At 40.9% G+C, this 23,474-nt stretch overlaps 1 protein-coding gene across 5 annotated transcripts in view; it reads right to left on the bottom strand.

Moving 5' to 3' along the window:
• LOC139750241 (NFX1-type zinc finger-containing protein 1) overlaps positions 1-23,474 on the bottom strand; it is a 612,387-nt gene that overhangs the window by 90,581 nt on the left and 498,332 nt on the right. For all 5 annotated transcript variants that reach the window (XM_071664746.1, XM_071664749.1, XM_071664750.1 and 2 more), the window contains 2 exons: positions 12,812-12,895; positions 12,579-12,681 (listed from right to left, as the gene is read on the bottom strand). In XM_071664746.1, coding sequence (XP_071520847.1) covers positions 12,579-12,681; positions 12,812-12,895 — 187 coding nt within the window. The remainder of the gene's footprint in view (positions 1-12,578; positions 12,682-12,811; positions 12,896-23,474) is intronic.

Below are 23,474 nucleotides of genomic sequence, written 5' to 3'. Positions count from 1 at the left end.
TATACTTTTCACATTATTCATACGATATTATTACTCATGAGTTTTATTTCTTTGGAAACAGGAATAAACTTTTTACTTCATTTGTACGATGATGATACTCAAGAACCTCATACCTATGGAATAGGAAATATACTTTTAGTATCATTTGTACGATGCTGATACTCAAGTCTCATAACTATGGAAAAGGGAACATACTTTTCACATCATTCATAGGATGCTGATACTCAAAGTCTTGTACCTAAGAAAAAGGTAATATATTTTTCATACCATTCTTATGATGATGATACTCAGTCTTAACTCAACGGAAAAAGGGAATATACTTTTCATATCAAAGTGAAACATGAGGAAAAAATCAAGTGACCTGAGGTTCTCTTGGTTTATATTACTTTTGCTTTTTGGAGCAGGTACAACTCATCAAAACTAAATCTACACTTCATACAATGATGCAACATAAATGAAGCACAAGTTATTACCTGTTTGTTCCTATCATATATCAAAATATCAATGCAACAAAATATCTATCAATCAACTTAATTCCATCTTATTACCCTATGACCCCTCTTCCTGGGCTTCTGCAGTTTCAAGGCTGAAATTCAATGAATCTAACTATTTACTTAATTTTTAATTTCATCTTATTTTATGCCACTTCAAGGCTGGAGTACAATCTGAAGAGCAAAAATGATGGATGCCCGCAGAACAAAACTGTATTCCTTTTTGTCCAATGACAATGAAACAACCCCACCAAAGGTGGCTTTCCACTTGACTTCATGTAGCAAATTTATAATTCTATGTGTGTAATCATCTACTTGTACAGTATGGGGAGGGAATTTCATACCTGCTGGGCCTTAAACATTCTCTGTTACCATATATCTTCTTAAATTTAGTATGGTGTCTATATTAACCAAATCCTCAGTCATTCTAGTACAATCATCCATTACTCTCATACTATAAAACTACTTCTCTATACATGTCCTCTGGTTACTCTATCCCTAAATCTCTCAAAAGAACTGTCACTGTCCATAACAACAATGTTTAGAAACTTAAAAGTTGTGATTAGGTCACCCCCTCACTCTTTTCTCTTCCAAGGTGAGCAAGTTTAGAGCTTTTAGCCTATCCTTGTAACTTAACTCTCTTATTTCTGATACCAACTTCATCACTCTCCTCTGAACCTTCTCTAATAGATATTTGTGCTTGTTTAGGTGCAGTGACCAACACCTGATACCCACATTCCAGTTGAGGCCTTCTGTAGGATGATATAAACATGTTGATATATATATATATATATATATATATATATATATATATATATATATATATATATATATATATATATATCCATATCAATACACCTAAAAGCCACTCTGATGTCAACTAAGAGACAGTCTGCCTCTTTTATCTTGATCCTAATATGGGACTCTGGCAACAGGTTAGAGACAACATCAACTCCACTGTCCTCACACAAAGAATCCTAAAGCTTACTTTCTTCTAGATAACAGTCATATTGAGGCCTTGTTTCACTCTGTCCCATCTTCATTACTTTACTTTTGCTTAGGTTAAATTTCATCAACCAAGCACCAGACTAACTTCTGAGTTTATTCAGGTCTCCTTGTATGCTGAAGCTGGTGAATACCCAGTCAAGTCTGTATGTGTCTTCTATCCACAAAAACCCAGACTGAGTCCAGAATGTTGGGTTGGGTCATTGATCAACCAAGCTGTTGGAAGCCACATCCCACAGGATCACATAGCCTCTACAGCCTGGCTTGTCTTGTACACTTTGTAGGTACTTGTCTGGGGCACTCTTAAACTTCTCAGTTACATGTCCTATGACATATATGATGATAGCAGACAAGGTGTTGAAGAGTCTTGGACCCCACATGCTTTAGATGTTCTCTTTTTTTGGATGCATACATCTTTGGATTTCATAGGAAGCATCTTGCAAAGTCTTCCATGCCTGTCATGCCAGTAAGATGTTATTTCCAAATGTAAGCTGGAAACCATTCTCTAGATAGTGATAGATAGTGATATACCTCTCCCGGCTGTGCTACTGGCAGTAGTCTCAGAAATTTCATCTGTTCCCAGTAATTTAGCTCCTTCATCGAATTAATACTGGCTATGAAAGCTCTGAACAGTCCAATTCTACAATTCTGCCAACCTTGTAAGGTGCTATTAGAACACATATAATTCATTCATGAACAAATTAGCTCCTTGAATAATATCCTCATTCATTTTTCTTGTATTGTTGCAACAGTCAGCAAGACCCAGTCTACCATCATTCTGCTGGAGGCAACCATTGTTTTGTTGAGTTCACAGAAGATGATGTTGTTAGACATAATCATATCAAGGTCTTTCACAATATTCAAGAGGTTTATGATAGCATCTTTGTATGCCCGGTATTCTGCATATTTTTTGATTTCTTCATTTTCCCCATAAGAGGGAGGTGAAGCCTATCTCCACTGATAAGCCTGGTGTTCTTGGTAGTCCAATAGGCTTCATTTATGTCTATATATTTTTAGCATCCTCTACTGATGTGATTTATATACTTATTCTGCAAAGATTGATAAAAACTCTGGCAGATGTTTCCATCTCTGTCACAAATAAGAATAAGGCACAAAAGATGAAAGTAGAGTATCATTGGGAACTTTGCTTTTTACCATGGAAACACTGGAGAAGGGAAGTTATTTGCATGTATGAAGGAGAGTAATGGTCCCAAAACAGAACCTAGTAAACTCTGCTGGTGACCTTCATCCAGTTGGAAAAGGATCCTCTGGCATGTGCTTTGTTCCCTTCCACTAATATAATCTATCCATTGAAGGAGTTTCCCTTGTTCGTACCAGGTTCTTATTCAGACTCCCATGCAGAAGTGTCAAATGTTTTCTAGCAGTCAAGATATAAGCAATCTACCCAGCCTTCCCTTTTGTCCAAGACCTGGGTTCACTCTCTCTCAGAAATCTAAGAGGTTTGTTACACAAGACCTCAACTCCATAAAAGGGTGATACCTCTTACTTAGGTAATTTCTCTTCGGTAGAAAGTTATGGATTTGCTTTCTTATCATCTTTTCCAGTATGTTAAAGAACACACTTATTAAGGAAACTGGTCTTTCATTCAATGCCTCTTCTCAATCTCCATTCTTACAGATGAGTATGGTGTTTGCCCTTTGTCATTTCCTTGACACATTACCTTTCTCTAGCAACATCTTGAACAGTATTTCAGTAAGTCTGTCTTGTGGATCTGCACACATCTTCAGCAAATACAGTGAAATAACATCAAGACCATGAACGTTGTATGGGTAAAGACCTTTTAGTATTCTGCTCATGTCTTCTCTAGATCTTTCTTTTCTTTCTTTTAAACTATTCGCCATTTCCCGCGTTAGCGAGGTAGCATTAAGAACAGAGGACTAGGCCTTTTTTGGAATATCCTCACCTGGTCCCCTCTGTTCCTTCTTTTGGAAAATGAAAAAAATGAAAAAAAAAAAAAAACGAGAGGGGAGGATTTCCAGCCCCCCGCTCCCTCCCCTTTTAGTCGCCTTCTACGACACGCAGGGAATACATGGGAAGTATTCTTAATCTCCTATCCCCAGGGATATGTCAATGTTTTCTAAAGCCTCCTGCACAACTATTTCCCTAATGATGAGGCTAAGAGTATTGTTGACTGAAAACACTTTTCAACTTGTTTTTCAGTTCCTCAAATATCCTTTCATCAACCTCAACTATTTTTCTCTTTGAAACCCTTAACCTGGTTAGCTGATCTTTAACTGAACTTTGTTTTCCAACATTAACTACCCATTCTCACACACCCGTCTCTTCATGTTCCCCACACACTTTTAAAGTTATGCAATGATCTGCAAATCTCATTGGGTCAACATCTAACATCACATTCTGCATTCCCAGAAATTTCATCCAATCGACATTTTATGCCATAGAATGCTCCACGAAGCACTTCACTTGCTTTAGTAATCAAATACATAAAAAATGTATTCATATGGCATCTCTAAAGCTAAACATGATGCAAACCTAGTTGCTAAGCCTACTGGATGGAAAGTGGGTCTTTGTTGTAACCAATCACAATAGCAAGGCAGTTTCGTCCTACATCACATACTGCTGAGAAGCAACTCATTTAAACTCCAGTGGATTACTTGCTCCACTAACTATTTGCTCTTGCCAGTTGCTCTATTTTGCTCAAACAGTGCAGTGTGAAGAGTGGCAATGTCAGAATGTTTTTATATTTAGATGAAGCACAAGAAAATGTGGAAATGGAGAGACATAAAGGTACAGGTTCGAGGCAGTCTGCTTATACCTATGTAGACACTATGTGGGTGAAGGCATGAGTGAACAGCAAATCACACAGTAGCTGGAAAATTTTGCTAAACCCCAACAAAATAAATTGCATGTTGTTGGAAAGTCATTGATGCCATAGTGATGCAGAGAACATATTTCCCATACAGTGTGAATAAAAAGAAGATGCCTCTAGTGAAATTGAGGAGCTCAGCATTGTCAAGGTACAGTGTTATGATAAGTACTGGATAAATGAAAACACATCAGCCACACCCTCTCCTGCATCATCACCGTCACACACTAAACTCATTTTCAGTGGAAGGGTTTCTTCATATCTTCATCTGCAACCATAACTTGGAGCAACAACAGGCATAACTTGGGAAAGTCCTGCAACAACAGGCATAACTTGGGAAAGTCCAAGTCTAAAATCATTATTTACTTGACATGAAAATACTGATGAACAGACAGAGAGACAACAAAAACAATGTCAGGAGGTATAGAAAAACTACTTTTGTACAGCATTTGTTACTTACAGAGTAGGAACTTAATTAATTCACTTTTTCAAATAACTATCCAATTCACTTATGCTTTTTCTGATAAGGCAACTATAAATATTAAATAAACATGAAATATATTTACATAACACAAAACTTTACATTACATATTCATACTATTTCATATATATGTAAATGGTTTTATTAGATTATTTACTCCAGAAAGTACAGAAAGTATTATAAAATCATTTTCTTTTTTTATTATACTTTATTGCTATTTCCCGCATTAGCAAGGTAGCACCAGGAAACACAAACAATGGCCCATCCCCACTCACACACACACACGAAAACATACACACACATATATAGGGGATAGGGGAGAAAGAATACTTCCCACACATTCCTCACGTGTCGTAAAAGGCGACTAAATGGGACAGAAGAAGGGGCTGGAAACCCTCCCCTCCTTTTATTTTAGCTTTCTAAAAGGGGAAATGGAAGGAGTCACGCAGGGAGTGCTCATCCTTCTCGAAGACTCAAATTGAGGAGTCTAAATGTGTGTGGATGAGAAAAAAGGAGAGATAGGTAGTATGTTTGAGGAAAGGAACCTGGATGTTTTGGCTCTGAGTGAAACAAAGCTCAAGGGTAAAGGGGAAGAGTGGTTTGGGAATGTCTTGGGAGTAAAGTCAGGGGTTAGTGAGAGGTCAAGAGCAAGGGAAGGAGTAGCACTACTCCTAAAACAGGAGTGGTGGGAGTATGTGATAGAGTGTAAGAAAGTAAACTCTAGATTGATATGGGTAAAACTGAAAGTGGATGGAGAGAGATGGGTGATTATTGGTGCATATGCACCTGGGCATGAGAAGAAAGATCATGAGAGGCAATTGTTTTGGGAGTAGATGAGAGAGTGTGTTAGTAGTTTTGATGCATGAGACCAGATTATAGTGATGGGTGATTTGAATGCAAGGGTGAATAATGTGGCAGTTGAGGGAATAATTGGTGTACATGGGGTGTTCAGTGTTGTAAATGGAAATGGTAAAGAGCTTTTAGATTTATGTGCTGAAAAAGGACTGGTGATTGGGAATACCTGGTTTAAAGGGAGAGATAGACATAAGTATACGTATGTAAGTAGGAGAGATGGCCAGAGAGCGTTATTGGATTACGTGTTAATTGGTAGGTGCGCGAAAGAGACACTTTTGGATGTTAATGTGCTGAGAGGTGCAACTGGAGGGATGTCTGATCATTATCTTGTGGAGGCAAAGGTGAATATTTGTAGAAGTTTTCAGAAAAGAAGAGAGAATGTTGGGGGTGAAGAGAGCAGTGAGAGTAAGTGAGCTTGGGAAGAAGACTTGTTTGAGGAAGTACCAGGAGAGACTGAGTACAGAATGGAAAAAGGTGAGAACAAAGGAGGTAAGGGGAGTGAGGGAGGAATGGGATGTATTTAGGGAAGCAGTGATGGCTTGTGCAAAGATGCTTATGGCATGAGAAGCATGGGAGGTGGGCAGGTTAGAAAATGTAGTGAGTAGTGGGATGAAGAAGTAGGATTATTAGTGAAAGAGAAGAGAGAGGCATTTGGACAATTTTTGCAGGGAAATAATGCAAATGACTGGGAGATGTAGAAAAGAAAGAGGCAGGAGGTCAACAGAAAGGTGAAAAAGGTGAAAAAGAGGGCAAATGAGAGTTGGGGTGAGAGAGTATCATTAAATTTTAGGGATAATAAAAAGATGTTTTGGAAGGAGGTAAATAAAGTGCATAAGACAAGGGAATCAATGGGAACTTCAGTGAAGGGGGCTAATGGGGAGGTGATAACAAAGTAGTGGTGATGTGAGAAGGAAATGGAGTGAGTATTTTGAAGGTTTGTTGAATGTGTTTGATGATAGAGTGGCAGATATAGGGTGTTTTGGTTGAGGTGGTGTGCAAGGTGAGAGGGTTAGAGAGAATTATTTGGTAAACAGAAAAGAGGTAGTAAAAGCTTTGCGGAAGATGACAGCCGGCAAGGCGGCAGGTTTGGATGGTATTGCAGTGGAATTTATTAAAAAAGGGGGTGACTGTATAGTTGACTGGTTGGTAAGGTTATTTAATGTATGTATGATTCATGGTGAGGTGCCTGAGGATTGGTGGAATGCTTGCATAGTGCCATTGTACAAAGGCAAAGGAGATAAAAGTGAGTGCTCAAATTACAGAGGTATAAGTTTGTTGAGTAATCCTAGGAAATTATATGGGAGGGTATTGATTGAGAGCATGAAGGCATGTACAGAGCATCAGATTGGGGAAGAGCTGTGTGGTTTCAGAAGTGGTAGAGGGTGTGTGGATCAGGTGTTTGCTTTGAGGAATGTATGTGAGAAATACTTATAAAAGCAAATGGATTTGTATGTAGCATTTATGGATCTGGAGAAGGCACATGATAGAGTTGATAGAGATACTGTGTGGAAGGTATTAAGAATATATGGTGTGGGAGGTAAGTTGTTAGAAGCGGTGAAAGGTTTTTATCGAGGATGTAAGGCATGTGTACGTGTAGGAAGAGAGGAAAGTGATTGGTTCTCAGTGAATGTAGGTTTGCAGCAGGGGTGTGTGATGTCTCCATGGTTGTTTGATTTATTTATGGATGGGGGTGTTACAGAGGTAATTGCAAGAGTTTTGGAAAGAGGGGCAAGTATGCAGTCTGTTGTGGATGAGAGAGCTTGGGAAGTGTGTCAGTTGTTGTTCGCTGATGATACAGCGCTGGTGGCTGATTCATGTGAGAAACTGCAGAAGCTGGTGACTGAGTTTGGTAAAGTGTGTGAAAGAAGAAAGCTGAGAGTAAATGTGAATAAAAGCAAGGTTATTAGGTACAGTAGGGTTGAGGGACAAGTCAATTGGGAGGTAAGTTTGAATGGAGAAAAATTGGGGAAAGTGAAGTGTTTTAGATATCTGGGAGTGGATTTAGCAGCGGATGGAACCATGGAAGTGGAAGTGAATCATGGGGTGGGGGAGGGGGCGAAAGTTCTGGGAGTATTGAAGAATGTTTGGAAGTTGAGAACATTATCTCGGAAAGCAAAAATGGGTATGTTTGAAGGAATAGTGGTTCCAACAATGTTATACGGTTGCGAGGCGTGGGCTATAGATACAGTTGTGCAGAGGAGGGTGGATATGCTTGGAAATGAGATGTTTGAGGACAATATGTGGTGTGAGGTGGTTTGATCGAGTAAGTAATGATAGGGTAAGAGAGATGTGTGGTAATAAAAAGAGTGTGGTTGAGAGAGCAGAGGAGGGTGTTTTGAAATGGTTTGGTCACATGGAGAAAATGAGTGAGGAAAGATTGACCAAGAGGATATATGTGTCAGAGGTGGAGGGAACGAGAAGTGGGAGACCAAATTGGAGGTGGAAAGATGGAGTGAAAAAGATTTTGAGTGATCGGGGCCTGAACATGCAGGAAGGTGAAAGGCATGCGAGGAATAGAGTGAATTGGAATGATGTGGTATACCGGGGTCGACGTGCTGTCAATGGATTGAACCAGGGCATGTGAAGCGTCTGGGGTAAACCATAGAAAGTTCTGTGGGGCCTGGATGTGGAAAGGGAGCTGTGGTTTCAGTGCATTATTACATGACAGCTAGAGACTGTGTGTGAGTGAATGTGGAAAGTTCTGTGGGGCCTGGATGTGGAAAGGGAGCTGTGGTTTCAGTGCATTATTACATGACAGCTAGAGACTGTGTGTGAACGAATGTGGCCTTTGTTGTCTTTTCCTAGTGCTACCTCGAGCACATGAGGGGGGAGGGGGTTGTTATTTCATGTGTGGTGGGGTGGCAATAGGAATGAATAAAGGCAGACCGTATGAATTATGTACATATGTATTTTGACTTTTTAAAAGGGGGAACAGAAGAAGGAGTCACGCGGGGAGTACTCATCCTCCTCGAAGGCTCAGACTGGGGTGTCTAAATGTGTGTGGATGTAACCAAGATGAGAAAAAAGGAGAGATAGGTAGTATGTTTGAGGAAAGGAATCTGGATGTTTTGGCATTGAATGAAACGAAGCTCAAGGGTAAATGGGAAGAGTGGTTTGGGAATGTCTTGGGATTAAAGTCAGGGGTTAGTGAGAGGACAAGAGCAAGGGAAGGAGTAGCACTACTCCTGAAACAGGAGTTGTGGAAGTATGTGATAGAGTGTAAGAAAGCAAATTCTAGATTGATATGGGTAAAACTGAAAGTTGATGGAGAGAGATGGGTGATGATTATTGGTGCATATGCACCTGGGCATGAGAAGAAAGATCATGAGAGGCAAGTGTTTTGGGAGCAGCTGAATGAGTGTTAGTGGTTTTGATGCACAAGATCGGGTTATAGTGATGGGTGATTTGAATGCAAAGGTAAGTAATGTGGCAGTTGAGGGAATAAATGGTATACATGGGGTGTTCATTGTTGTAAATGGAAATGGTGAAAGCTTGTAGATTTATGTGCTGGCAAAGGACTGGTGATTGGGAGTATCTGGTTTAAAAAGCGAGATATACATAAGTATACGTATGTAAGTAGGAGATATGGCCAGAGAGCGTTATTGGATTACATGTTAATCGATAGGCGCGCGAAAGAGAGACTTTTGGATGTTAATGTGCTGAGAGGTGTACTGAAGGGATGTCTGATCATTATCTTGTGGAGGCGAAGGTGAAGATTTGAAGGGGTTTTCAGAAAAGAAGAGGGAATGATGGGGTGAAGAGAGTGGTGAGAGTAAGTGAGCTTGGGAAGGAGACTTGTGTGAGGAAGTACCAGGAGAGACTGAGTACAGAATGGAAAAAGGTGAGAAGAAAGGAGGTAAGGGGAGTGGGGGAGGAATGGGATGTATTTAGGGAAGCAGTGATGGCTTGCGCAAAAGATGCTTGTGGCATGAGAAGTGTGGGAGGCGGGTTGATTAGAAAGGGTAGTGAGTGGTGGGATGAAGATAAGATTATTAGTGAAAGAGAAGAGAGAGGCATTTGGACGATTTTTGCAGGGAAAAACTGCAAATGAGTGGGAAATGTATAAAAGAAAGAGGCAGGAGGTCAAGAGAAAGGTGCAAGAGGTGAAAAAGAGGGCAATGAGAGTTGGGGAGAGAGAGTATCATTAAATTTCAGGGATAATAAAAAGATGTTTTGGAAGGATGTAAATAAAGTGCATAAGACAAGGGAGCAAATGGGAACTTCAGTGAAGGGGGCAAATGGGGAGGTGATAACAAGCAGTGGCGATGTGAGAAGGAGATGGAGTGAGTATTTTGAAGGTTTGTTGAATGTGTCTGATGATAGAGTGGCAGATATAGAGTGGTTTTGTTGAGGTGGTGTGCAAAGTGAGAGGGTTAGGGAAAATGATTTGATAAACAGAGAAGAGGTAGTAAAAGCTTTGTGGAAGATGAAAGCCGGCAAGGTTTGGATGGTATTGCAGTGGAATTTATTAAAAAAGGGGGTGACTGTATTGTTGACTGGTTGGAAAGGATATTTAATGTATCTATGATTCAGGGTGAGGTGCCTGAGGATTGGCAGAATGCTTGAATAGTGCCATTGTACAAAGGCAAATGGGATAAAAGTGAGTGCTCAAATTACAGAGGTATAAGTTTGTTGAGTATTCCTGGTAAATTATATGGGAGGGTATTGATTGAGAGGGTGAAGGCATGTACAGAGCATCAGAATGGGGAAGAGCAGTATGGTTTCAGAAGTGGTAGAGGATGTGTGGATCAGGTGTTTGCTGTGAAGAATGTATGTGAAAAATACTTAGAAAAGCAAATGGATTTGTATGTAGCACTTATGGATCTGGAGAAGGCATATGATAGAGTTGATAGAGATGCTCTGTGGAAGGTATTAAGAATATATGGTGTGGGAGGCAAGTTGTTAGAACCAGTGAAAAGTTTTTATCGAGGATGTAAGGCATGTGTACGTGTAGGAATAGAGGAAAGTGATTGGTTCTCAGTGAATGTAGGTTTGCGGCAGGGGTGTGTGATGTCTCCATGGTTGTTTAATTTGTTTATGGATGGGGTTGTTAAGGAGGTGAATGCAAGAGTTTTGGAAAGAGGGGCAAGTATGCAGTCCATTGTGGATGTTTCCTGATGATACAGCACTGGTGGCTGATTCATGTGAGAAACTGCAGAAGCTGGTGACTGAGTTTGGTAAAGTGTGTGAAAGAAGAAATTTAAGAGTAAATGTGAATAAGAGCAAGGTTATTAGGTACAGTAGGGTTGAGGGTCAAGTCAATTGGGAGGTAAGTTTGAATGGAGAAAAACTGGAGGAAGTAAAGTGTTTTCGATTTCTGGGAGTGGATTTGGCAGCGGATGGAGCCATGGAAGCGGAAGTGAATCATAGGGTGGGGGAGGGGGCGAAAATTCTGGGAGCCTTGAAGAATGTGTGGAAGTCGAGAACATTATCTCGGAAAGCAAAAATGGGTATGTTTGAAGGAATAGTGGTTCCAACAATGTTGTATGGTTGCGAGGCGTGGGCTATGGATAGGGTTGTGCGCAGGAGGGTGGATGTGCTGGAAATGAGATGTTTGAGGACAATATGTGGTGTGAGGTGGTTTGATCGAGTAAGTAATGTAAGGGTAAGAGAGATGTGTGGAAATAAAAAGATTGTGGTTGAGAGAGCAGAAGAGGGTGTTTTGAAATGGTTTGGTCACATGGAGAGAATGAGTGAGGAAATTTGACCGAGAGGATATATGTGTCAGAGGTGGAGGGAATGAGGAGAAGTGGGAGACCAAATTGGAGTGAAGAAGATTTTGAGTGATCGGGGCCTAAACACGCAGGAGGGTGAAAGGCGTGGAAGGAATAGCGTGAATTGGAACAATGTGGTATATCGGGGTCGACGTGCTGTCAATGGATTCAACCAGGGCATGTGAAGCGTCTGGGGTAAACCATGGAAAGTTCTGTGGGGCCTGGATGTGGAAAGGGAGCTGTGGTTTCGTTGCATTATTACATGACAGCTAGAGACTGAGTGTGAACGAATGGGGAGGGGGTTGTTATTCCATGTGTGATGAGGTGGCGATGGGAATAAATAAAGGCAGACTATGAATTATGTACATGTGTATATATGTATATGTCTGTGTGTGTATATGTATGTATACGTTGAAATGTATAGGCATGAATATGTGCGTGTGTGGGCGTTTATGTATATACATGTGTATGTGGGTGGGTTGGGCCATTCTTTTGTCTGATTCCTTGCACTACCTTGCTAACACGGGAGACAGCGTCAAAGTATAATAGAATAGAATAGATCCCCTGGGGATAGGGGATTAAGAATACTTCCCACGTATTCCCTGCGTGTCGTAGAAGGCGACTAAAAGGGGAGGGAGCGGGGGGCTGGAAATCCTCCCCTCTCGTTTTTTTTTTTAATTTTCCAAAAGAAGGAACAGAGAATTGGGCCAGGGGAGGGTATTCCCTAAAAGGCCCAGTCCTCTGTTCTTAATGCTACCTCGCTAACGCGGGAAATGGCGAATAGTTTAAAAGAAAAGAAAAGAAAGATACATTTTCATATTATATAAAGCAGTTATCCATATAAAGTTAATATTACATTTTCCCAAGAAAATTATCAGTGCAATAAAAATATCTTGTTGCTACATCAAGCGTTTGAGAGTGCAGAGAGAGTAATCTTGAAAATACACACATGCTGATGGCAAAAGGACAGCCAAATCTAGCAAAGTCCAACATTGCTGCCTTTAGGATAAAGTATCCAGTTCATTTTCATGACTGGAAATGCTTAATAATTTTTTTCAATCTTCATAATTACTGCCACACTTGGGTTGGCCATAAGACTAACCACCCACAGTGAATGGGCTAAGCATATGCCATGCTACACAGGAAACATTAATCAATAAAAAATATCACATCATAATACTTACGGAAGACCATTCTTAATCATTCTTTCAAAGAGAGAAGTTTCAAGGCCATATTTGGTTGCCAATTCATATACAGTGGCACTTGGACGCAGCTGCTGATGATCTCCTGTTTTGAAGAACAGTTGAGATACCTTAATTAGGAGAGTATACATGGGGGCATGCAAGGCTTAGTATGCTTTTATGTATCTCAATATCCATTAAAAACTTATGATTACAACAATCACTCCATAACTTACCAATCATGATAAGATGTTGGCAACTTGAAGAAAGAGAGGTGATAACATGAGACTCAAGAATTTCTGCCGCTTCTTCTATGATGACTGTGGGTAAACAAATCCCTCTTGGATAATTATGGACATGATACATATATTCAATAAAGACCAAAATCATATGAATTTAATAGAAAAAAATAACAAAAATAAAATGATAAAGACACAGGTACAAGAGTAAAAATATAAGAATGAGATATGAGAGGGCTAACCAAAAACAAAACAAAACAGCAAACACTATGTAGATGAAAGCCATGGTGGAATGTGGAGCATTAAATGGCATTGGAAAGGAGATCAAGTGATATAAGAGGCGAATGATAGCAACTGAATGATGACTGAATACAGTAAAACAAAAAGGTATACTAGAAAAAGGGATGACACTACGGTGATGGCAAATGGCAATCAAAAAAAGTCTAAATTTATACTATCTTCTCTTTCTCTATGATGAATGAAGAAAAACAAGTCACTTACTACGTACAGGCATTATGCTTAGAGAATTATTCTTTAATCATTATGGTCTGGAAATATCACTTAGCTTAGGAAACAGCAGCAATCGCTTACACAACTTAGAAAATAAAATATTTTTTTCTTATACTTAATCGATGTCTCTCACACTAGTGAGGTAGCGCAAGGACACAGTTGAAAGAATGGCCCAGCCCACCCTCATACACAAGTAATACATAAACGCCCACATACACACATATGCATACCTATACATTTCAACATATACATACACAGAATGGCCCAGCTCACCCACATACACAAGTATATACATAAACGCCCACATACACACACATGCATACCTATACATTTCAACATATACATACACAGTCATATACATATATCCACATGTACATATTCATAATTGCTGCTTTCATCCATTCCTGTTGCCACCCCACCACACATGGAATAGCTTCCCTCCCCACCCCCAAGCGTGCACATGAGGTAGTGCTAGGGAAAGATAAAAAGGCCACATTCGTTTACACTCAGTCTATAGTTGTCATGTGTAATGCACCGAAACCACATCTTTTCTACATCCAGGCACCACAAAACTTTCCATGATTTATCCCAGATGCTTCACATGCCCTGGTTCAATCCACTGACAGCACAGAGACCCCGGTATACATCGTTCTAATTCACTTTACTCCTTGCACACCTTTCACTCTCCTGTATGTTCAGGACCCAATCGCTCAAAATTTCTTCACTCCATCCTTCCACCTCCAATTCGGACTCCCGCTTCTCCTTGTTCCCTCCACCTCTTGACAAATATATCCTCTTTGGCAAACTTTCTTCACTCATACTCTTAATGTGACCAAACCATTTCAACACACCCTCTTCTGCTCTCTCAACCGCACTCTTTTTATTTCCACACATCTTTCATAACCTTTCATTACTTAATCAAACCACCTCACACCACATATTGTCCTCAAACATTTCATATCCAACACATCCACCCTCCTCTGCACAACCCTATCTAAAGCCCGTGCCTTGCAACCATATAATATTGTTGAAACCACTATTCCTTCAAACAACAATTTTTGCTCTCCAAGACAACGATCTTGCCTTCCACATATTCTTCAACACTTCCAGAACCCTTGCTCCTCCCCCATCCTGAATAGATTGACAAAGAGGATATATGTGTCAGAGGTGGAGGGAAGGAGAAGCAGGAGACCAAATTGGAGGTGGAAGGATGGAGTGAAAAAGATTTTGAGCTATGGGGGCCTGAACATACAGGAGGGTGAAAGGTGTGCAAGGAATAGAGTGAACTGGAACAATGTGGTATACCGGGGTCGACGTGCTGTCAATGGATTGAACCAGGGCATGTGAAGCATCTGGGGTAAACCATGGAAAGGTCAGTGGAGCCTTGATGTGGAAAGGGAGCTGTGGTTTCAGTGCATTACACAAGACAGCTAGAGACTGAGTGTGAACGAATGTGGCCTTTCTTGTCTGTTCCTGGGGCTGCCTCGCTGGAGGGGGGTGGGGGATGCTGTTTTGTGCGTGTTGGGGTGGCGACAGGAATGGATGAAGGCAGCAAGTATGGATATGTACATGTGTTAATATGTATATGTCTGTGCATGTGTATGTATGTATATGTGGGTGGGTTGGGCCATTCCTCATCTGTTTCCTTGTGCTACCTTGCTAACACGGGAGACAGCAGTTAAGTATAAAAATAAATAGAATTAATAACAATGGTAGAGATAATGCAGAATGCACATAGAATGCCACTCTATAAAAGGCAAGAGGGAAAAAGGTGAAAGTTGAAACTACAGAGGTTTGTTGAGTGTAAGTTGTGTGGTTGAGCAGGGACTGAGGGTGAAGGCAAGCAAAGAAGTTAAGATGGGGTAAGAACAATGTGGCTTAGGGAGTAGATGATGATGTATGGATCAGGTGTGGTTTCAAGAGTAGCCAAGAATGTATGGATCAGTTACTTGCTTTAAAGACAGTGTCAGTTACATTCAAGAGAAACAAATAGATTCATATGTGGCATTTATGGATCTGGAAAAAGCAAATGATATGGTTGACAGAGATGCCTTGTGGAAGGTCTCAAGCATATATGGTGTGGGAGGAAAGGTACTGGAAGGAGTGATAAAAGTTTTTAAAGAAGTGTGTAAGGCATGTGCATGGGTAGTAAGAGAAAAGAGTGAGTGGTTTCAATTAAAGGCTGGTCTGCAGCAGGGGTGTAAGATGTCACCATGGCAGTTTAATCTGTTTATGGATGAGGTGGTGAAAGAGGTACAGGCAAAGGTATTGGGGAGAGTGGCGAGTATGCACTCTGTAGGGGATGAGGGGGCCTGGGAAGTCAGTCAATTGTTGTTTACTGATAACATCACTCATGACAGATTTATCTGGCAAACTGCATGTTGTTGATGAATTTTGACAGACTGTGAAAGGAGGAAGATGAGAATAAATATGAATAAAAGCAAAATCATTAAATTTAGCAGGGCAGATGGACAAGTTAGGGGGTTGTGAGTTCAGAGAAAATCTGGATGAGGTGAAGAGATCTAAACAGCTGGGAAAGGCCATATCAGCAAATGGAATAATACAAGCAGTGAGTTATACAGCAGATGAAACAGCAAAAGGTTCTGGTAGGAATGAGGAATGTGTGGATGTAGAGGTCACTATCTGTGAGGGCAATAATAGGTATGTCTGAAGCACTCCCAACAATGTTGTATGGATATAAGGTTTTGGCAATGAATGAGGATGTGAGGGCAGTGGAGATGTTGGAAATTAATCATGTGAGGACAGTATCTGGTGTGTAAGGAGGGTTGATTAAGTGATAAAAGGGAAAAAAAAAAAAGAAGTATGGTAATAAGAAGGGTGCGGCTGAGATAGCTGATCACAATATGCTGAAATGGTTTAGAAACCTAAGAGAGAATAAATGAGGAGAGGTTGACAAAGATGATACATGTGTCAGAAGAGGGGGGAAAAGGAAAAGGGAGAAGACCAAACTGGAGATGGATGGATGGAGAAAGCTGAATTGGTTTGGACACATGGAGAGAATGAGTGAAGAGTGTTAGAACTGGAGGGGGGAAAAAGGAGACTAAATTGGAGAGGGAAGGATAGAGTGAAAAAGATTTTGAGTATTTAGGGCCTGAGCATGCAAGAGAGTGAAAGGCATGCAAAGGATAATAGAATAAATTGGAATGATAAGGTACTCATGGATAGATGTGCTATCAATGGATTGAATCAGGACAAGTGAAGCGGCCAGAAAAATACCATGGAAAGGTCTGTGGGGCCTGGTTGTGGAAAGGGTGCTGTAATCTTTGGGCACTACACATGACAGAGAATGGATGTGAACAAATGAGGCTCTTCTTCATCTGTTCCAGGCACTTCCTCAATAAAGTGGGAGATAGCAAATAGGTATGATAAATAAATAAAAATAATATATTTTTAAATCTATCTATTCATCTATTATACTTTGTCGCTGCCTCCCGTGTTAGCGAGGGAGCACAAAGTTACAGAAGAAAGAATAGCCCAACCCACACAAATACACGTTTATACATACACGTCCACAAACGCACATATACATATACATTTCAACGTATACATATATATATACATACACAGCCATATACATATATACACATGTACATAATTCATACTTGCTCTGTTAATTCATTCCCGTCGCCACCCTGCCACACACGAAATGACAACCCCCTTCCCCTGCATGCACGAGGTAGCTCTAGGAAAAGACAACGAAGGCCACATTCGTTCACACTCAGTCTCTAGCTGTCATGTATAATGCACCAAAACCACAGCTCCCTTTCTACATAAAGGCCTCACAAAACTTTCCATGGATTACCCCATACGCTTCACATGCTCTGGTTCAATCCAGTGACATCATGTCGACCTCGATGAACCACATCGTTCCAATTCACTCTGTTCCTTGCATGCTCTTCACCCTCCGATCGCTCAAAATCTTTTTCACTCCATCCTTCCACCTCCAATTTGGTCTCCCACTTCTCCTTGTTAACTCCACTTCCGACACATATATAATATCCTCTTCGTCAATCTTTCCTCACTCATTCTCTCCATGTGACCAAACCATTTCAAAACACCCTCTTCTGCTCTTTCAACCACACTCTTTTTATTACCACACATCTCTCTTACCCTTTCATTACTTATTCGATCAAACCACCTCACACATCATATTGTTCTCAGGCATCTCATTTCCAACACATCAACAAAACTCTATCTACAGCCCATGCCTCGCAACCATTTAACATTGTTGGTACCACTATTCCTTCATACATACCCATTTTTGCTTTCCAAGATAATGTTCTCGCCTTTTACACATTTTTCAACGCTACCAGAGCTTTCGCCCCCACCCCCACCCTATGATTCACTTCCGCTTCCATGGTTCCATCCGCTGCCAAATCCACTCCCAGATATCTAAAACACTTCCCTTCCTCCAGTTTTTCTCCATTCAAACTTACCTCCCAATTGACTTGTCCCTCAACCCTACTGTACCTAATAATCTTGCTCTTATTCACATTAACTCTCAGCTTTCTTCTTTCACAAACTTTACCAAACTCAATCACCAGCACCTCCAGTTTCTTACCCATATCAGCCACCAGCGCTGTATCATCAGCGAACAACAACTGACTCACTTCCCGAGCCCTTTCATCCACAACAGACTGTAAACTTACCCCTCTCTCCAAAACTCTTGCATTCACCTCCCTAACAACCCCATCCATAAACAAGTTAAACAACCATGGAGACATCATGCACCCCTGCTGTAAGCCAACATTCATTGAGAACCAATCACTTTCTTCTCTTCCTACTCGTACACATGCCTTACATCCTCAATAAAAACTTTTCACTGGTTCTAGCAACTCACCTCCCACATCATATATTCTCAAAACCTTCCACAAAGCATCTCTTATCAACTCTATCATATGCCTTCTCCAGATCCATAAATGCTACATAAAAATCCATTTGTTTTTCTAAGTATTTCTTACATACATTCTTCACAACAAACACCTGATCCACACATCCTCTACCACTTCTGAAACCACACTGCTCTTCCCCAGTCTGATGCTCTGTACATGCTTTCACCCTCTCTATCAATACGATCCCATATAATTCACCAGGAATACTCAACAAACTTGTACCTCCGTAATTTGAGCACTCATCTTCATCCCTTTTGCCTTTGTACAATGGCACTATGCATGCATTCCACCAATCCTCAGGTACCTCACCATGAGTCATACATACATTAAATATCCTTACCAACCAGTCAACAACACAGTCACCCAATCTTTTAATAAATTCCACTGCAATACCATCCAAACCCGCTGCCTTGCTGGTTTTCATCTTCCACTAAGCTTTTACTACCTCTTCTCTGTTTACCAAATCATTCTCCCTAACCGTCTCACTTTGCACACCACCTCAACCAAAACACCCTATATCTGCCACTTTTATCATCTAACACATTCAACAAACTTTCAAAATACGTACTCCATCTCCTCCTCACATCACTACTTGTTATTACCTCCCTATTAGCCCCCTTCACTGATGTTCCCAATTGTTCTCTAGTCTTACGCACTTTATTTACCTCCTTACAAAACATCTTTTTATTCTCCCTAAAATTTAATGATACTCTCTCAACCCAACTCTCATTTGCCCTCTTTTTCACCTCTTGCACTTTTCTCTTGATCTCCTGCCTCTTTCTTTTATACATCTCCCAGTCATTTGCACGATTTTCCTGCAAAAATCATCCAAATGCCTCTCTCTTCTCTTTCACTAATAATCTTACTTCTTCATTCCATCACTAGCTACCCTTCCTAATCTGCCCACCTTCCACGCTTCTCATGCCACAGCATCTTTTGCACAAGCATCATCGCTTCCCTAAATACATCCCATTCCTTCCAAACTCCCCTTACATCCTTTGCTCTCTCCTTTTTCCATTCTGAACTCAGTCTCTCCTGGTACTTCCTCACACAAGTCTCCTTCCCAAGCTCACTTACTCTCACCACTCTCTTCACCCCAACATTCTCTCTGAAAACCTCTACAAATCTTCACCTTCGCCTCCACAAGATAATGACCAGACATCCCTCCAGTTGCACCTCTCAGCACATTAACATCCAAAAGTATCTCTCACGCGTCTATCAATTAACATGTAATCCAATAATGTTCTCTGGCCATCTCTTCTACTTACTTACAAATACTTATGTATATCTTTCTTTTTAAACCAGGTATTTCCAATGTTGTATGGTTGCGAGGCGTGGCCTATGGATAGAGTTGTGCGCAGGAGGGTGGATGTGCTGGAAATGAGATGTTTGAGGACAATATGTGGTGTGAGGTGGTTTGATTGAGTAAGTAATGTAAGGGTATGAGAGATGTGTGGAAATAAAAAGAGCGTGGTTGAGAGAGCAGAAGAGGGTGTTTTGAAATGGTTTGGCCACATGGAGAGAATGAGTGAGGAAAGATTGACCAAGAGGATATATGTGTCGGAGGTGGAGGGAACAAGGAGAAGTGGGAGATCAAATTGGAGGTGGAAAGATGGAGTGAAAAAGATTTTGAGTGATAGGGGCCTGAACATGTAGGAGGGTGAAAGGAGGGCAAGGAATAGAGTGAATTGGATCGATGTGGTATACCGGGGTCGACGTGCTGTCAATGGATTGAATCAGGGCATGTGAAGCATCTGGGGTAAACCATGGAAAGTTCCGTGGGGCCTGGATATGGAAAGGGAGCTGTGGTTTTGGGCATTATTGCATGACAGCTAGAGACTGAGTGTGAACGAATGGGGCCTTTGTTGTCTTTTCCTAGTGCTACCTCGCACACATGAGGGGGGAGGGGGATGTTATTCCATGTGTGGCGAGGTGGCGATGGGAATGAATAATAGGCAGACAGTGTGAATTGTGTGCATGTGTATATATGTATGTGTCTGTGTGTATATATATGTGTACATTGAGATGTATGGGTATGTATATTTGCGTGTGTGGACGTGTATGTATATACATGTGTATGGGGGTGGGTTGGGCCATTTCTTTCGTCTGTTTCCTTGCGCTACCTCGCAAACGCGGGAGACAGCGACAAAGCAAAATAATGATAATAATAATAATAATATTCCCAATCACCAGTCCTTTTTCAGAACACAAATCTACAAGCTTTTCACCATTTCCATTCACAGCACTGAACACCCCATGTACACCAATTATTCCCTCAACTGCCACATTAATCATCTTTGCATTCACATCACCCATCACTATAACCAGGTCTCGTGCATCAAAATTACTAACACACTCACTCAGCTGCTCCCAGAACACTTGCCTATCATGATCTTTCTTCTCATGCCTAGGTACACGGGCACCAATAATCACCCATTTCTCTCCATCCTCTTTCAGTTTTACCCATATCAATCTAGAGTTTACTTTCTTACACTCTATCACATACTACTACCACTCGTCTTTCAGGAGTGGTGCTACTCCCTCCTTTGCTCTTGTCCTCTCACCAACCCCTGACCTTACTCCCAAAACATTCCCAAAACTCTCTTCCCCTTTACCCTTGAGCTTCGTTTCACTCATTGCCAAAACATCCAGGTTCCTTTCCTCAAACATACTACCTATCTCTCCTTTTTTCTCATCATGGTTACATTCACACAAATTTAGACACCCCAATCTGAGCCTTCGAGGAGGATGAGCACTCCCCACATGACTCCTTCTTCTGTTTCCCTTTTTAGAAAGTTAAAATACATGGAGGGGAAGTTATCTAGCCCCCCACTCCCATCCCCTTTAGTCTCCTTCTACGACATATGGGGAATGAGTGGGAAGTATTCTTTCTCCCCTCTCCCTAGGGATAGGGGAGATATACACAAATATATACATTAATGCCCATACATCAACATATAAATACACATACATATCAGCATATACACATAAACATACATATACATACAAAGATAAAGACATAAAATACAAGGAGGTTTCCTTGCACTCCCTCGCTAATGCGGGAGACAGCGACAAAGTACAAGAATAAAGACATATACATAAATACACTTGTACATATTCATGCTTGCTTTCATCCATTCCTGGCACTAACCTGCCCCCTAGGAAACAGCATTGATACCCCTCGCTTCAGCGAGGCAGCACCAGGAAAACAGACAAAAAAGGCTACATTCATTCATACTCAACCTCTAGCTGTCACGTGTCATCAGCAAAACTACAGCTCCCTATCCATAACCAGGCCCCAAAGACCTTTCCATGGTTTACCCCAGACATTTCACATGCCCTGGTTCAGTACACTGACAGCACATCGACCTCAGTTTACCACATCATTCCAATTCACTCTATTCCTTGCATGCCTTTCACTCTCCTGTATGTTCAGGCCCCAATTGCTCAAAATTTTTTTCACTCCATCCTTCCTCCTTCAACTTGGTCTCCTGCTTCTCCTTGTTCCTTCCACCTCTGACACATTTATCTTCTTTGAAAATCTTTCCTCACTCATTCACTCCATATGTCCAAACCATTTCAACACACCCTCTTCTGCTCTTTCAACCACACTCTTTTTATTACCACATACATCTCTTACCCTTTCATTATTTACTCAATCAAACCACCTCACACAACATATCGTCCTCAAATATTGTATTTCTAACACATCCACCCTCCTCTGTGTAATCCTATCTATAGCCCATGTCTTGCAACCATATAACATTGTTGGAACTACTATTCCTTCAAACATATGCATTTTTGCTCTCCGAGATAATGTTCTCTCCTTCCACACATCCTTCATCACTTCCAAAACCTTCACCCCCTCCCCCACCCTGTGACACTTCCACTTCCATGGTTCCCTTTGCTGCTAAGTCCAATCCCAGATATCTTAAACACTTTACTTCCTCCAGTTTTTCTCCATTCAAACTTACATACCAATTAACTTGTCCCTCAACCCTACTGAACCTAATAACCTAATAATAATAATATACATAAATCTATTTTCATTATACTTGATCACCATTTCCCGCATCAGCACGGTAGCAACAGGAAACAGACGAAGAATGGCCTATCCAATCATATACACATATATACATACACATATCAGCATATACATATACATACACAGACATATACATGTATACACATGTACATATTCATACTTGCTTGCCTTCATCTATTCCTGGCGCTACCCCATCCCACAGGAAATAGCATTGCTTCCCCCCTGCTTCAGCAAGGCGGCACCAGGAACGAAGACAAAAAAAGCCACATTCAAGCTATCATGTGTAATGCACCAAAGCATAGCTCCACCCCAGATGTTTCACATCCCAATTTACTTGTCACTCTACCCTACTGAACCTAATAACCTTGCTCTTACTCAAGTTTACTCTGAACTTTCATCTTTCACACACTACCAAACTCAGTCACCAACTCCTGCAGTTTCTCACCCGAATCAGCCACCACCGCTTTATAATCAGCAAACACTAACTGACTCACTTCCCAAGCCCTCTACTCCAGAACAGATTGCACGTACTCACCCCTCTTTCCATAACTCATACATTTACCTCCATAACCACCCCATCAATAAACATATTAAACAACCATGGAGGCATCAAACAATCCTGCTGCAGACCAACCTTCACTAGGAATCAATCACTCTCTTCTCTTCCTACTCATACACATGCCATACATCCTCGATAAAAACTTTTCACTGCTTCTAGCAGCTTACCTAACACACCATATACTCTTAAGACCTTCTACAAAGCATCTCTATCAACCCTATCATATGCCTTCTCCAGATCCATAACTGTTACATACAAATCATTTGTTTTTCCAAGTATTTTTCACACACATTCTTCAAAGCAAACACCTGATACACACATCCTCTAACACTTCTGAAACCACACTGCTCTTCCCCAATCTGATGCTCTGTACATGCCTTCACCCTTTCAATCACCACCCTCTCATACAATTTCCCAAGAATACTCAACAAACTCATGTCTCTATAGTTTGAACACTCGCCTTTATCCCCTTTCCCTTTGCCTTTGTACAGTGGCACTATCCAAGCATACATACCTTGAATATCCTTACCAACCAATCAACAACACAGTCACCCCTTTCTTAATAAATTCTACTGCAATACCATCCATACCCACCGCCTTACCAGATTTCATCTTTCACAAAGCTTTCACTAC

The sequence above is a fragment of the Panulirus ornatus genome, chromosome 9 (genome assembly GCF_036320965.1).
Source record: "Panulirus ornatus isolate Po-2019 chromosome 9, ASM3632096v1, whole genome shotgun sequence".
NCBI lineage: Eukaryota > Metazoa > Arthropoda > Malacostraca > Decapoda > Palinuridae > Panulirus > Panulirus ornatus.
This window is presented reverse-complemented; position numbering and strand designations above follow the sequence as displayed.